The 16,728-nt window shown below is 51.5% G+C and overlaps 1 protein-coding gene across 3 annotated transcripts in view; it reads left to right on the top strand.

The window, feature by feature from the left end:
- Snx8 (sorting nexin 8) overlaps positions 1 to 16,728 on the top strand; it is a 50,745-nt gene that overhangs the window by 23,674 nt on the left and 10,343 nt on the right. For all 3 annotated transcript variants that reach the window (XM_016009373.3, XM_076560663.1, XM_076560662.1), the window contains exons 2-7: positions 4,986 to 5,176; positions 7,833 to 7,950; positions 9,812 to 9,933; positions 12,397 to 12,477; positions 13,072 to 13,232; positions 14,039 to 14,171. In XM_016009373.3, the coding sequence (XP_015864859.1) occupies positions 4,986 to 5,176; positions 7,833 to 7,950; positions 9,812 to 9,933; positions 12,397 to 12,477; positions 13,072 to 13,232; positions 14,039 to 14,171 (806 nt within the window). The remainder of the gene's footprint in view (positions 1 to 4,985; positions 5,177 to 7,832; positions 7,951 to 9,811; positions 9,934 to 12,396; positions 12,478 to 13,071; positions 13,233 to 14,038; positions 14,172 to 16,728) is intronic.

Here is a 16,728-nt window from a genome sequence, read left to right as displayed (position 1 = left end):
CTGCATGTATATATGTGCACCATGTGTATGTGTGGTTACTGAGGAGGCCAGAAGAGGGCATCAGATTTCCTGGAATTGGAGGAGTTTGTGAGTTCCATCACATCTAGCCTTACAGTCATAGGTGCTGAAAATAAGTTAGGTCCTGGTATGCACATGGCAAGTACTGACTGGCCTTTTTCCCTAGCCGCCCCCGCCCCTCCCCCCCTCTCTCTCTCTCTCTCTCTCTCTCTATATATATATATATATATATATATATATATATATATATATATATATATATATATATATATATAGCTTTTTAGTCTAATTGTGTGGGCTGGGCTGTGTGCGCCGGCCACAGCATGCTTGTGGAAGTCAGGAGGACTCGAGGGCGTTGGTTCTCTTTCACCACTTTGGTCATCAGGCTTGGTGGCACCGTCCCCTGTTGAGCCATGTCACTAGACCCTCTCCTTAGTTTTTGAGACAGGGTCTGTGTAGCCCAGGCTGACACAGACTCTGCTCCGCTGTTCTCTAACTCCCGAGGACACCCAGGGTTACAGGTGTGCACCCCACGCCTGCCTCTCCAGGGTGTCAGAGAGAGGCCGGAGGTGGAGGTGCTGTTTGTGCTGAAGAGATCTGCCTTTAGATTCTCCGGTGTGCAGAGTTCACGTTCTTCACCCGCATGTGATCCTTTGGTAATCATTAGTGAGATTTCAGGCTGTCTTAGAGGACTGTCTTACCTAATCTTCGGGGAAATCTTGAAATAAATAAATGCTTAATAGAAAACTTTGAAAAAAATTCAGCTGGGAACGGTGGTGCACAGCTGTGATTCCAGCACCTGGGAGGCCAAGGTGGGAGGATATTTGTTGAGTTCAAGGCTAGATTGGTCTACATTTCGAATTCCTGCTAGCCAGGGGTAAGGTAATGAGGCCCTGTCTGGAAAAAAAATATATTTTTTTATTTTGGTTTTTCAAGACAGGGTTTCTTTCTCTGTGCAGCTTTGCACCTTTCCTGGAACTCACTCTGTATTCCAGGCTGGCCTCAAACTCACAGAGATCCGCCTGTCTCTGCCTCGCAAGTGCTGGAATTAAAGGCGTGTGCCCCCACTGCCTGGCGGGGAAAAAAAGTTTTTTTAATAGAGACCTCTCTTGCCCCTCTGTTTATTACATTTCTGCTGGCTCTGTTCATATTTCTATTCCTATGTCATTTATATCACATTGATGTCACTTACATCGTGCTTTGAGATAGGGTGTCATGCTGTATCCCAGGCTGGCCTTAGATTTAAGGCAGGTGTGGTTGTCCTGCTTTGTCTTCCAGATCCTGGGATTAGAGGCGTGTATCACCATTGGGATTTTGCTTTTATTGTTTTATTTTTTGAGATCAGGTCTCCTTATGTAGACCAGGCTGGCCTTGAGATCAGGATCCTCCCACCTCAGCCCCTGAGTGCTAGAATTACCAGTGTGTACCACCATGTCCTGCCTACATCAGCCTGATCTGTCTGTCTCTTTCTGTCTTGTCTTGAATTCCTGATTCTCCTGCCTCCACCTCGCAAGTGCTGGGATTACAGGCTTGTTTTCTTTTGACTTCGGTGGCTGTTGGTCTGGCTTGAGGGTTTCCTTGTATACAAAGAATCACCTCTGCCTCCGTGTTTTCAAGATTCTCTGTCAGCTTGCTCTTACTCTCTCTGCCTCACCCCCCACTTCCCAGTCTGCAAAATGAACCAGGAAATTCTAAGAAAGGACTCTGTGACAGTTTGAATGAGAATGGTCCCCATAGGCTTGTATAGTTGAATGCTTGGTCCTTGTTGGTGAAACTGGGAAGGATTAGGAGTATGGTCTTTATTGGAGAAGATGTGTCTCTGAAGGTGGCCTTTGAGGTTTCAAAAGTCCACAACATTCCAGTTGGCTCGCTGTCTGTCTAGAGGTTGTTGTCTCAACATGTAAATTAGCTACTGCTACTGCCTGGCTGCTGCCATGCTCCCTGCCATAATGGTCAGGGACTTACCCTCTGAAACTGTAAGCAAATCCCCAATTAAATGCTTTCTTTCATAAGTTGCCTTGGCATGGTCTCTCTTTCTTCAGTAGAAAAGTAACTAAGGGGCTGAGGAGATGGCTCAGAGGTTAAGAGCACTGGCTGCTCTTGCAGAGGACCTGCATTCAGTTCCCAGCACCTATGTGGAGGCTCAGCTGTCTGTAAATCCAGTTCCATGACTTAAAATAATAGACCCTGGGGTGGGAGAGATGGTGCCAGCTGTTAAGAGAGCTTGCTGCTCTGGCAGAAGACCCAGGTTTGGTTTCCACTTGGGCAGTTCACAACTGCTTATAGCTCCAAGAGATCCAACACCCTTTTCTTGCCATCATCGGCATCCACACTTAGGTGCACACACACACACACACACCCATACAGACACATACATACACATAATTTTAAAAAAATTCAAACCTGCAGTCTCTCACTTCTAGAGAAGAAAAGTCCTTCCAGTAGGCCCAGGTACTATTCAGTATGTATGTATACACACGTTTATATGCATATACATCTGTATTTATTACCCTTTGTGTTTGCGAGAGGGTGGATGCATGCATGCCATCGTCCAGGTCAGAGGACAGCCTCCAGTGTCAGCTCTTGGCTTCCACCCTGTTTGAGATGGGGTCTCATCACTGCTGTCCACTCTGAGCTAGCTGGCCTTCAAGCCTCCGGAATTTCTGCTGCCTCTGCCTCCCATCTCCCTGTGCAGTGCTGGGATCACAGACACTTGTGCTTCTAATAAGTTCAGCTTTATGTGAGTTCTGGGGATGCACACTCAAGTTCGCACACTTGCATGGCAAATGCTTTACCTACTGAGCCATCAGCCCAGATCCCTAAGCAATATGTTTTTAGTATATTGTGTATATTCAGAATTTTCTAACTGGCAGTTATTTAGAGCATTTTTATTTGTTTGTTTGTTTTTTTAAGACAAGTTTTCTCGCCGGGCGGTGGTTTCTCGAACACCTTTAATCCCAGCACTCGGAAGGCAGAGCCAGGCTGATCTCTGTGAGTTCAAAGCCACCCTGGTCTACAGAGCGAGATCGAGGACAGAATCCAAAGCTACACAGAGAAACCCTGTCTAGAAAAACAAAAAACAAAACAAAACAAAACAAAAAACAGGGTTTCTCTGTTTAGCTTCGGAGCCTGTCCTGGAACTTGCTCTGTAGACCATTCTAGCCTTGAAATTCACAAAGATCAGCCTACCTCTAAAGGTCTGAGCCACCACCCTCCTGATTGGGGCTTTTTTGTTTTTGTTTTTTGAGACATTGTTTTTCTGTGTAGCCCTGGCTGTCCAGGAACTCACTTTGTAGACCAGGCTGGCCTCGAACTCAGAAATCCACATGCCTCTGCCTCCCTGGTGTTTGGACTAAAGGTGTGCATCACCATTGCCCAATTTATATTTTAAATATAAAAATATTTAGAGCATTTTAAGAACATGTTCCCATTTCAGAAAGCCCCTAGGTTGAATATGATGGTGCATCCCCTATAATGCCAGTACCTAGGAGGCTGAGGCATAAGAATTATAACTTCCAAGTCATCCTCCCTACATGCAGATTTAATTGTAGCATGGAATACATGAGGCCCTGACTCAGAACACAAAAGCAAAGAGCAAAGCCAATCATTTTTCATTGTAGAGCCAGGGAGCTGATGCTCTTGGTACAGTGCTTGCCACACAGGCGCAAGCCTGAGTTCCGCCTCCCAGAACCCACATAAAAGGCCAGGTGCAGTGATGTGGAGGAGGCAGAGACAGGAGGGTTCCTGGATGAGGTGGGTCTCATACTTACCAACCTCGTTGAATTGATGAGTTCCAAGTAAAGGAAGAGACCCTACCTAGTCCGAAATGGCTTGATCCTAGACCCCTGACTGGGCCAGTGAGGGAATGAAGAAAGGACAGACACATAGACATGTACAGAAAAGCTGGGGTGTGTGTGTGTAGTGCTTGCTTTAATGGAACAGCACCAACTACACAAAGAAGAACTCGGCACGGCAGGAGGGCTTAGCTGGAAGGCAGTCTGTGGGAGAGCAGTCTCAGGTTGCTGTTGTCTGGGAAGAGGAAGCTGCAGTTGTTAGTTCTTGCACACACTGGTCAGTGGTTCATAAACACTTGTACTTGGACCAGAAGAAGCTTTGCCATGCCTCTGAGCCTTATCTTACGGGAAGAAGATTTTGCCAATTCCCGTGGGTCTGAGGCATTGGTATCCTTGACATGGCTATACCATGTCACCAATACACATTTAGTCAGGTCTTCATCCACTTATACATTCACTCAGAGTGTCCTTGGCTCCCCACAAGACCCAGTCTAAAAACAAAACCAAAAACGGGTCGGGAGAGATGGCTCAGCAGTGTAGAGCATTGACCGCTCTCCCAGAGGACCCAAGGTTCAATTCCCAGCACTATAGCTGACAGTTCTCTGTTAACTCCAGGTCCAGGGCATCCAACACCCTCTTCTGACTTCCATGGGCACTGCATAAACCTGCTACACACATACATGAAGGCAAACACACATACGTATTTTAAAAAACGAGGTAGATGGCATGAAGAATAACATGTGAGTCTGACCTCTGGTCTCCGCACACTCGTGCACAGACACATGGGTTTACCAGCACCATCATGGTGGTAGTGTCTTTCTCTTGCTGTGATTCCTGTTTTCCTAGTGGTAATGATGTGCAACATTTCTCCAAGTGCTTTTTGGCCACTGTACATCTTTGGAAGAATGCCTTTATAAATTGTTTGTCTGTTGTTAAATTGCAAGCGTTTCCTCCCTCCCTAACTGTACTGTAATAGTTTTCCATGAACTTACCCATTCACACAGATGAAGCCTCCTGGTAGGGTTTCTTCTGGGTGCTGTAGCCTGGGGATGGGGTGGGTCTGGTGTGGCTTTGTGGCTGTGGTCAGAGTCCATGTGCTGAGCCAACACATGATACAGGGAGGCCCCACCCCCCGAGCAGCTGTCTACCTGTCATCTACCTTGTCTCCCCCAGGCCCACGAACGTCCCAGGTCACTGAGCGGTGGGACCTGGACCCCGGGCGAATGCAGATGCCGCAGGGGAATCCGTTGCTGCTGTCCTACACCCTGCAGGAGCTGCTGGCCAGGGACACGGTGCAGGTGGAGCTCATCCCCGAGAAGAAGGGCCTGTTCCTCAAGCATGTGGAATACGAAGTCTCCAGCCAGGTAACTGAGACTCAACAGTGTGCTGCAGCGGACAGCCACAGACCAGCCTGGGGCGGGGTGGTGGGAGAGGGGTCTGGCTGGCTCTAGGGTGTGACCCAGCACCTGAAGATGCACCTGAGCTGGCCAGCCAACTTCTGAATACCGTCTGGTGCCTGTAGCTGGTTCCAACTCAGCTAGGTCTCTATCAGGCCCATTCTTTGAGTGAAATCTTTTTTCTTATGAATCTTAGTATTTCTCTCTGTGTCTGTCTTTCTCTTTCTCTTAGACAGGATCTTGCTACATAGCCCTGGCTGTCTTTGAACTCATAGCATTCCTAGTGCCCTGACCTGAGATTATAGGCCTGAGCCACCAAACCTGGTTCGTAGGAATCTTTTTTGTTTTTGTTTTTAAATGTTTTTGAGATAGGGTCTCACTCTGTATCCCAGGCTGGCTTTGAACTCTCAGAGATCTGCCTGCCTTTGCTTCTCAAATACTGGAATTAAAGGCCTCTGCCACCATGCCCAGCCACAGTTCTTTTGTCTCCAGGGTGCATACCTGTGGTGCTGTTGCCACAGTGCTGGTTTGCAGTATCAGCCAGCAATCCCCTGACCATCAGAACATCAGCCCTGGGGAGTCTGGGTCCCGACCCTGCCTCCCATTTACAGGGGAGGACCAGCTCATCATGCCCTTCACCCCTTTGGTGATGCCACCTTGGTGCTCAGGTGGTGTCCCTGTGGCACACCTATCTTGGTCATTTTGTGCCTTCTTCTGTGGTTTTTTTTTTTTTTGGTGTCTTGCTCCGGTTAGGATGGGTTAGGGAGAGTTTTGCTGTCTGTCCTGTGATAGAGTAGTTCGTGACTAACACCATCCTCTTGTCCTCAGAGCAGGGCCCACACCCTGCTGAGAAAGCACAGCCCTGGTTACACCAGGCTTAGTCTGAAAACCTGTGATCATTTCATCTCGGGACAAAGGCCCAGTGTGCGGGTGTCCTCCTGTCACGGTGGACTGCCATGCCTGCCTCCCTGCCTCCCTGTCTGTCTGTCTGTCTCTCCTCCCCTTCTCTTCCCTTCTCCTTCCCTGTCTTCCCCTCCCCTCCCCTCCCTCCCTCCTTCCCTCCCTCCCTCCCTCCCTCCCTTTCCTCCCTCCTTCCCTCTCTCCCTTCTTTTGAGGCAGTCTCACCATGTAACTGAGGCTAGCCTGGAAGTCCTAGGCACTCCAGCTGACCCCAAGGTCACAGTCCTCTATATCTTCCCAGTGCTGGGACGGTAGGAGCGCTTCCTGCTCTGTGAGATCAGGACTTGCAGGACGCTTGCTCACCAGCAGTTGAACTGTCCTGGGGCGTGTGGTGCAGGCCTGAGCTGGAGGGCCTCCTCAGGGATGCTTCAGGAACAGCAGGTCCATCTGCCATCCTGTGGTCTTTCCTTGCTGCAGTAGAAGCTATGAGAACTTGGGAAGGGCGCTCCCGGCTACAGGGAAGCAGGCCTTGCTCCTGTGGTGGTTGTTTGTTTTGTTTTTCAGACAGGTTCTCTCTGTGTAGCTTTGGAGCCTGTCCTAGAACTCACTTGGTAGCCCAGGCTGGCCTGGAACTCACAGAGATGCCTGCCTCTTTCCTCCCAAGGGCTGGGATTAAAGGTGTGTACCACCACCATCTTGCCTTTTTTTTTTTCTTGTTGTTGGGCCCCGTCTCCGCTTCTCAATGGTAGGGACACAGGTTGTGCCCTCACACTACCATACCTTCTGGCTTTTACATGGATGCTGGAGATCTGAGGTCAGGTCTGCATGCTTGTGTACTGAGCCTGTCTAACCTTCTCCCCAGCCTCATGCTTTACTTTTTTTATTTTTATTTTTTGGTTTTTTGAGACAGGGTTTCTTTGGGCTTTGGAGCCCATCCTGGAACTCACTCTGTAGACCAGGCTGCCCTGGAACTCACAGAGATCCGCCTGCCTCTGCCTCCTGAGTGCTGGGATTAAAGGCATGCACCACCACCACCCAGCTTCTCATGCTTACTTTTTAAGAGCAGGATGATACCCATCTAAGAAGTGAAGTCTCATCATGACAAAGAGTTATCTAAACATTATAATTTATATTTATAAATTTATATTTATATTAAATTTATATAGAATTCTAAAACTTTTACTTTTGACAAAAACTTGGGGAGAGAGGATGAGGAATTTGGTAGTGCTCCTGTGAGTTCTGTTGCATGATGGGAGAAAGCAAAGAGGGCTGATGAAATGCCATGGTTCAGGGCCTCATGGCACAGGCATGGATTCCCAGTGACTTGGTAGGAGTTGAACTTCCAAGTAAGCCTGGAGTACAATATTAATTCAAGGCTAGCCTGGGCAGCTTGGTGAAATCTGATTTCAAAAAGTAAAATGAGGGCTGGGGGTGTGGCTCAGTGGTAGAGCACCTGCCTAGAATCCCCCAGTGAGGGGCTGGGGTGTGGCTCAGTGGTAGGGCACCTGCCTAGAATCCCCCAGTGAGGGGCTGGGGTGTGGCTCAGTGGTAGAGCACCTGCCTAGAATCCCCCAGTGAGGGGCTGGGGTGTGGCTCAGTGGTAGGGCACCTGCCTAGAATCCCCCAGTGAGGGGCTGGGGTGTGGCTCAGGGGTAGAGCACCCGGCTAGAAGCAACGGCATGGTCGCTGATGTCCTGCTTGCCATGCTCCTTTTGTTTTGTAGCGCTTCAAGTCCTCCGTATACAGACGCTACAATGACTTTGTGGTCTTCCACGAAGTGCTGCTTCACAAGTTCCCGTACCGCATGGTGCCGGCCCTTCCACCCAAGAGAGTGCTGGGAGGTAAGACAGGGTTCGGGAGGCCCAGTGAAGTGGAAGCAAGCTGCCCTCCTGGGTGGCATGGTGCTGGGTGGACCCACTGTAGCCCAGGGTACTGCTTCTCACGGTCTAGGATGGGCTGGCAACAGGTCTGCAGCGCACATGCACCCAGGTTGTTCTGTGGTGACAGCTGTGGCTTAGCCCTGCTCTGGAGGAGGGTGGGCAGCCTCAGGTGCCTTCTGGCCTCAGGGGTGCCCCTGCAGGGTGCTTGAGGCTGGATGTGTGATACTAGTTTCTGGCCTGCTTCTTGTAGGGTACTGGCCATCACAGGATCTATTCATTGCTTTTCTTGTTGCTGTAACCAAATGCCCGACAAAAGCAGCGTGAGGAGGGGAGGTGCAGTCGTGGTGGGGGAAGGCATGGCCGCAGGAGGCAGTGGTTACATTGCACCCACCGTCAGGAAAGCAGAGATGCAGGGCTCAGCTCCTCTTTTTGACCTCAGGCCAGCGAATGGAGCTGGCCACCTTTAGGGTGTGTCTCCCCTCTCCAGTAACTGTTACCTAGAAACTCCCTCACAGACATGCCCAGAGCTGGTCTCCTAAGTGATTCCAGATCCTGTCAATCAAGCTGACAATATAAACCATTAAAGGGGCATGCCAGTCATGATGGCTGAGGCAGGAGGATCATGAGTTCCAGGCCACTCTGGGCTATACCAGACCCTATCTCTACAACAGAAAAGTAAGACTTTATACACAGACAAGGCACAGAGACTGCCAGTTCACGTTCCCCATGTCCCCACCTTTCTAGTGAAATTGAACGTGCACAGGGAGGAGCTTGGTTGGGTTTTATGTAGTGATCCGCTTCTACCGTCCTGAACCTCCTCAATGTGGATATAAACATGCTTCCATCGTACACCCGCTGGGTGGCTCAGCTTCTGGTGGCCTGGCCTCCTTCCCAGCCTTCTCTGCCACTGGGACAGCTGTGCCCCCCACTGACCAATCAGCTGCCAGGAAGGGACCCTTGCCTGTATCCAAGCTGGCTGTGTCCAGGCAGGGCTTAGTACCTGGAGCCTCTGGGCAAACAGTGTCACCTGACTTGGCATTTCTGAGAGCTCAGCCTTCAGGGACACCTGGAGGGCTTGAGGTGGGGTGGGGATGGGGCCTTATCTCACTGTGTTTTTCTTTTTGCTTTTTTAGTTTGAGACAGGCAGTCCTGGCTGCCCTAGAACTTCCTATTTAGATCAGGTTGGTCTCCGCCTCCTGAGTGTTGGGATTAAAAGCATGTGCCACCACACCTGACTTGGTATTTGTGTGAAAGGATCTCACTCTAACTTGGATAAGCCTGGAACTCACTGAGATCACATTCTTCCTGCCTCAGTCTCCCAAGTGCTGAAATTAATGGCCTGTGCCATCATGGCCTGCCCTAATAATAATAAACTTGTAAGTTATGAATAATGAGCACAGGATGCTGAGCTGCATTAGCATGATGAAGCTGTGTGCTTGTAGTGATGTTATAGCCACATCCTCCTAAGTTGCCTGTGGTGTAGGTGGCTGTGTAGATCACACCGCTTCCCAAAACTGTTCTTTGTGTGACGTAGGGTCTTGCTCTGTGGTCCAGCCTGACCTCAGACACTTTGTAGCTCAGCTGTACTCCATCTTGCTGTAGTCTTCTTTCCTCAGCCTCCCAAGTGCCAGGAATACAGACGTGTGCCACCACACCCAGCCTCCCAGTGTTCTCACTGACATGGACAGTCTTGGCTCTTCCTGCACCCATGCGTGACTGAGGGCTCGGAGGTGGGGCTCCATGGCCCTCTGGTGAGGTGCTCGGAAGCTTGCTGTGAGCGGGCGCTCTACCAACTCCGTGGTGACCCTGTACTCTTCTCCAGCCGACAGGGAGTTCATCGAGGGCCGCCGGAGGGCCTTGAAGCGCTTCATCAACCTGGTGGCCCGGCATCCGCCCTTCTCAGAGGATGTGCTCCTCAAACTCTTCCTCTCTTTCAGCGGCTCGGTAAGTGTGTTCCGCAGGGTCCTGTCCTGGGTGGAGTCCTGGGGCCCAAAACTCTTGTTGCATTCTTTTCTTTGTTTGAGACCTGTTTGCACACTCAGGCCGGCCCAGCTTGGGCTCATACTGAAGGCAACCTCCTGTCTCAGCCTCCCCAGTGCTGGGAGCCCGTACCTGGATTTTATTCCCTGAGCCCGTGTTTCTCCTTTTCCTTGTTCGAATGTGCAGGGTGGATTTGTGATTGACAGAGCAAGGTTTCTTTCTGAAGTACCGGCTGGGCATCATTTTAAAGAGGCTTCCTGGTGTGACTTGGAGGCCTTGCGTACCTTTGGCATGGTCCCCTAGAGGCAGAATCTTTCCTCCAGCAGGACTGTGGTGGAGTCTAGGGCAGGGCACTGTGTGTGCCTGTGTTAGGAATCAGAGCCCAGTGCTCTCTAGACAGCACTTGGGCGAGCCCAAGAATTCGTGACTGGATGTGGGAGACACCGCCAGTGCTTCTTGGCAGGTGGATTCTGTGATGGGTGGGCAGGGAAATGTGTGTTTGAATGGGCACTCAGGGCCTTTCACCTCTTACCCGGCTGCAGGGCAGGGGGCATGGATGCAGTCAGGAGTGAGCCCAGTTCGTTTTATATGCTTGTGTGTGTGGAATATGTACACGTGAGTACCTGTGTCTGTGTGTGCATGCTGAGGGTGGAGGAGTATGTCAGGTGTCCTGTTCACCCCTCTTCACCTCACTCTCTAGAGACAGGGTCTTTCACTGAGCCGTCTCCCCCTAACAGCCGGCTTTTGCACTTGATTTTACTTCCCCAAGGGGCAGCTGGCCTCTTTAGGAAGGCCCCAGGCTTTTACCTTAATCAGGGGATACCCGGGTAACTCTCCACCCGCAGTGGACAGATAGTGCAGGCGCTTACAGCCTTGTTGGTTTGTTTTTGTGGTGCCGCCTTCGACGCTCGAGTCCCATGCGTGGTAGGTAGCTACCTGCTCCCTAGTGAGACTGCTGGCCCGGGCGTGGCCTCTGAGTCTGGGGTGCAGTGGTGTTGAATTCCAGAGCAGGAATGAGGGTGGTATCAGGAAGCCACCTGCACTCCAGACAGAGACAAGGAGGTCAGGTGCAGAAGGTACGGCCCTCCTTATGGTCACAGGAAGCTCTCTTGTCTCTTTGTCAATCCGTGGATGGTGTGGGTCTGTAATGTCCTTGGTCCTCGGTTCCCCTTTTTGGTAAAAGAAAATTAGAAATGGTCTTTAAGCTCTTCACACAGACTTGGCTGCCCACTCTGTGTTTCTGTTTCCCAGGTGACCCTTTGCCTGATTTGAAGGCTTGGCTTTGCCAGTGAGGCTTCCATCCAGGGCCACATGTCAGGGCCTGGCCTGAGACCAGTGCCCCCTACCTTCCCTTTCCCACCAGCTGTCCCAGCCTTCTACGGCTGCCTAACCCTGAGGATCTGTTTACAGGAAGTCCACGGCTGCGTGGGTCTCACACGCAGGGTCTCGTGGGGGCCCTGAGTCTGTCTCTGGGGTCCATGCCGAGCCTGTTGCAGGTGGAACTCTGTGATTCTGGACAGGGGCCTGCCCCGCTCTCTGCTGGAGGTGGGGCTTGGCTGTGCTTCTGCCCTTCGGTTGGCCTCTTTCCTACAGTTTAACCCCAAAGAGTCTGTGAGAAGCCAAGACATCTGGAATGCCGGTGGACCAGCAAGTGCACAAAAGCAAGTTTCTCCTCGGAAGAGACTGCCTCTGTTTTTACTTTGTTTTTGTTTTTGTTTTTGTTTTTCTTTTGAGACGGGGACTGGAACTCAGGAATTATCCCCCTGCTGCTTCAGCCTTCTGGGTTCTGGGGTTGCAGGCATGCACCACCACATCCAGCTTCTAAGAAGCTTGTGTTTGTCTGCCCCCTCTCTCTCTTAATATTGTGTGTGTGTGTGTGTGTGTGTGTGTGTGTGTGTGTGTGTGTGTGTGTGTGTGTGTGTGTGTATGCATGTGCGTGCGCATTCCTGTAGTGTATGTATAGTATGTGAGCACATGTGCATACCTGTGTGTGCACACATGGAGACTGAAGGAGGACGTCTGGTGTCCTGCTCTGTCACTTGCTGCCTTACTCCTTTGGGACAGGGTCTCTCACTGAACCTGGAGCTAGGCTGGCGGCCAGCAAGTGCCAGCCCTCCTGTCTCCACCCCCAGTGCTGGGTCACAGGTTTATGAGGCAACCCCTGGCTTTTGACTCTGGGGATTCTGATTGGGTCCTCATGCTTGGGTAGCATCTCTGCAGCCCCTCTTTCTTGAGACAGGGTCTCGTGTGTAGCCCATGCTGGCCCGGAGCTCTTTCTTTCTCCTTCTGACGTCTGCCGGGTGCTGAGATGACAGACGAGCATCACCAGCCTAGCTCTCTCGTTGTTGGACTTCTGAGGAGCTCGCTTGCTCTCAGCTGGTGTCGGTGCCGACAGGAGAGGGTGAAGCTCTCTCTTTCCTCTTTCAGGATGTTCAGCACAAGCTCAAGGAGGCGGCCCAGTGTGTGGGAGATGAATTCACGAACTGTAAGCTGGCTGCTAGGGCCAAGGTAGTTTTCTGATTTTGGCTGTTCCTCCCCCTCTTTTTTTTTTTTTTTTGGTTTTTCGAGACAGGGTTTCTCTGTGTAGCTTTGCGCCTTTCCTGGGACTCACTTGGTAGCCCAGGCTGGCCTCGAACTCACAGAGATCCGCCTGGCTCTGCCTCCCGAGTGCTGGGATTAAAGGCGTGCGCCACCACCGCCCGGCTAAAGATTTTATTATTTATTTATTTTTTTCTTTGGTTTTTCGAGACAGGGTTTCTCTGTGTAGCTTTGCGCCTTTTCCTGGAACTCACTTGGTAGCCCAGGCTGGCCTTGAACTCACAGAGATCCGCCTGGCTCTGCCTCCCGAGTGCTGGGATTAAAGGCGTGCGCCACCACCGCCAGGCTGTTCCTCCCCCTCTTAAGCAGAAGAATGGTAGTGCTAACCCTTGATGATCCCCAGCATGCCTCTGTTGGGCGGAGGGGATCACACCATTATCCACCACCTGTCCTTGTTGGATCCCCTGGGAGCGGGGTTCGGCTTGTAGCAGGCAGGCTCCAGGATGTCCTCTTTCTGAGAGTAAGCAGCAGACCACTGTCTCTTTTCTTGCCACCCGTTTCTAGGACTTCCTCCCAGCTGACATCCAGACCCAGTTTGCCATGAGTCGGGAGCTGATTCGAAATGTCTACAACAGCTTCTACAAGCTTCGAGACAGAGCCGAGCGGATCGCGTCCCGGGCCATCGACAATGCTGCTGATCTTCTCATATTCGGGAAGGAGCTCAGGCATGTGGCCCTGTAGGGACTGTGGCCTGAATCAGGTGGGGGGCTGGGTCTGCCATCATCCTGACCCACTGCACTGTGGGAAGGAGAAGAGTAGATCCACAGGTGGCTGGAGGGCGCAGGAGGAAGCCGTGGGGTGGGGGGGTTATGCAGGGCTCTGGGGTCCTAACACACCTCCCATGGCTGCTCATCCATTGTCTCCTTGGCACCTTTCACACTGCTGTGAGAAAGCACCTGACAGCGGCAACTTAAGGTGTTGATCTTGGTTCTCAGTTTTCGGGTACTGTCCGTCATGGTTGGAAGGCATGGCAGCAGGAGCAGGAGCAGGAGGCAGCTGGTCACATCACATCCGCAGTCAGGAAGCAGAGAGAGGTGGATGCTGGGGCTCAGCTCGCTTTCTCCTGTTTATTCAGGACCCCATACTAGGGGTGTGTGGGTCTTCCCACCTCAGTTAACCCAGTCTGGAAACTCCCTCGTAGAGATGCCCAGAGAGTTTGTTTCCATAGTGATTCTAGACCCTCCCAGGTTGACAATATTAACCAACACAAATGTTAAAAAATAAAACCTAAAAACCAAAACTGTTTGCCTTGGTGAGAGCAGCCCACCCAGCACACAGGGCTTCGGGGGCTTGTGGGCAGCAGCCGTGATTCCTGGGTCTAGAGGGGCCTGAGACCGTGCCTTCCTCGCCTGCTTCCAAACGTCCCTACCGAACCTTCTGAGAGTCTCAGACGCCTCCCGGAGCCCTGACCCTCCTGGAGACACACATCTCGGGGAGGACAGGCAGGTGAGTGTGTGTTCTGTTCCCGCAGTGCTTTAGGCTCAGACACAACCCCTCTGCCCTCCTGGGCTGCTCTGCACCTCAGCACGTGGGGCTCCCTGAAGCAAGCACTCAAAGGCCTGTCGGTGGAGTTCGCACTGCTTGCAGACAAGGCTGCTCAGCAGGTGAGTGGCTTCCCTCGCCCCTGTGGGTCCCTTAACCCAGAACGCGCTGTCCTGTGTGGGGGAGCACCTTTTGCTTAGCCTGGCTTTGAGAACTCCGTGGAGATGATCTCCCATCTCTGAGTGGAGACTGCCTGTGCCCATCTGTTCTGGGTGGCTCCCCCTGAGCCATTTATGCTTCTGAAAGGCCGCTAGTGACCGAAACAGATTGGGTCCTTGTCCCCAGCCCTGGCGTTGCTGAGGTTAAATGGATCTGTCCTTGGCACTGTAGTCTCGAGCTTGCCGTTTGCTTCTGGATGGACCACATACTTCCCATTGTGCCAGCTTGTGCATGGCAACCAGTGGTTTAACCCATTGGAATAATAACTAAGTGCCCAGTACCCCAAGAACTTCCTCCTCTGTATCCACTTAGCCTCAAAAAGTTCTGCTGCAGTGTGTGCAGGAACTCTACTTATTTTTAAATGTATTTATTTATTTTTGTTGTGTGTAGTGAACCAAGGTCCTTGCACATGTTAGACAGGTGCTCTACCACTGAGCCACACCCCAGCCCCTCACTGGGGGATTCTAGGCAGGTGCTCTACCACTGAGCCACACCCCAGCCCCTCACTGGGGGGTTCTAGGCAGGGGCTCTACCACTGAGCCACACCCCAGCCCCTCACTGGGGGATTCTAGGCAGGTGCTCTACCACTGAGCCACACCACAGCCCCTCACTGGGGGATTCTAGGCAGGGGCTCCACCACTGAGCCACACCCCAGCCCCTCACTGGAGGACTCTAGGCAGGTGCTCTAGCACTGAGCCACACCCCAGCCCCTCATTGGGGGATTCTAGGCAGGTGCTCTACCACTGAGCCACACCACAGCCCCTCACTAGGCAGGTACTCAGCCATCAAGATACTTCACTAGCCCTCTTTTTACTTTTTGGGTCTTTATTGTTGAGACAGGGTCTCACTAAGTTGTCTAGCCTTGAACTTAACAATCCTCCTGCATCTGTCTTCTGAGTAGCTGGCGCTGTCTGGGATGCCACTCAAGCTGCAGTTAGAAACAAGTTGCCATCTTTATTGAAGCTCTGTTCCCTGCTCAGGACCAGAGCGTTTCAGTTGCCTGTCTGGAGTGATGCACCTGCTGGGGACTTGGGGGAGTTTTTCAGTAGAGACTGGAAGCTCAGGGCCCATGGGGTTTCTGTTGAAGAGGGAATTTTCACCGCTTTGCTTGTGTGGAAAGTCCCTGATTTTCTTCCTCCCAGAGCCGGTGTATGCCCTTTAGAAATGTGCCTGTGTTTTTCTAATGTGTGTGGTTCATGTGTGTACAGGTAGGTACACATATATGTGTTCACAGGTGACTGGAGGTCAGGAGACAACTTCACATGTCATCTTCAAAGATGCCATCCACCTCCTCTGAGACAGGGTTATTCATTGCCCTGGAGTTCACCAATTAGGCCAGAGATGCTCATGTCTCCATTACCCAGCACTGGGAGTACAAGCGGGAGCCAGTATACCCTGAATTTTCATATGGGTTTTGAGGTTCGAACTTGGGTCCTCATCCTTGCAAGGCTAGCACTTGATACTGTCTCCCCAGCCCTCGGTGTTGGTATCTTTCGCCTTTTTAATTTAAAAAAGATCTTATTTGTGTATATGCATTTGTGTCTATATAATAAGTGTTTGTGCACATGTGTGCAAGTGCCTGAGGAAGTCACAAGAGGGTGTCGGATCCCCAGGACCTGGAATTTCAGTAGATTGTGAGCCACCTTCTGTGGTTCCTGGAACTGAGCTCAGGTCCTCTGCAAGAGCAGCAAGTGCTTTCACCGCCGAGCCTTCTCTCCAGCCCCCTAGTTTCTAAGTTTCCATTTATTTATTGTATGGAAGGGGTGGTGCATGTGTGCCACAGTGTGCATGTGGAGGTCAGAGGTCACTTACAGGAGCTGGTTGTCTCCTGCGGCATGGGTCCTGGGGACTGAGCTCAGGTCTGAAGGTCTGTGTCTTTTCCCACTGAGCCATCTCATTAGTCCTCTTAACCAGGGTAAGTTCGTTCCTTCCCATTGTTAGTGCCCCTCTCCAAGTAGACAGGGCCAAGGCTTGAGGTGGCAGGGGCTTGGGCAAGGCCTGTGCTTTGTAGTGTGTGTGCCGTGACATTGCCGTAGTAACTTTGGCCCTTGGACCTCGGTTTCTCCATTGATTAGGTATAAGAGGGTAGAACTAGATCATCAGTTTATCTTCCATCCTTTTTATTTTTTGTTCGCGCGCGCGCGCGCGCGTGTGTGTGTGTGTGTGTGTGTGTGTGTGTGTGTGTGTGTGTGTGCGCGCGCGCAACTGCGTGGGCATTCACCTGGTGTAACAGTGCATGTGTGGCGGTCGGAGGACAACTTTGGAGAGCCCCCTCTCCCCTTCTCCCTTGTTGAGGCAGGGCCTCTTGTGTCTGCAGTGCTGTATACTCCGGGTGGTCACCTGAGAACCTCCAAGTGTTTTCCCGTTTCTGTTTTTAAACCCTGGAGCTAACCAGGTGTTTTATGTGAGTTTGGGGGTTGAACTCAGGTTATCAGGCTTGTTTTCACAGCGGTTGTGTTT

Source organism: Peromyscus maniculatus, chromosome 23 (genome assembly GCF_049852395.1).
Source record: "Peromyscus maniculatus bairdii isolate BWxNUB_F1_BW_parent chromosome 23, HU_Pman_BW_mat_3.1, whole genome shotgun sequence".
NCBI lineage: Eukaryota > Metazoa > Chordata > Mammalia > Rodentia > Cricetidae > Peromyscus > Peromyscus maniculatus.
Note: the sequence above shows the minus strand (reverse complement) of the source record. Positions and strands in the feature narration are given on the sequence as shown.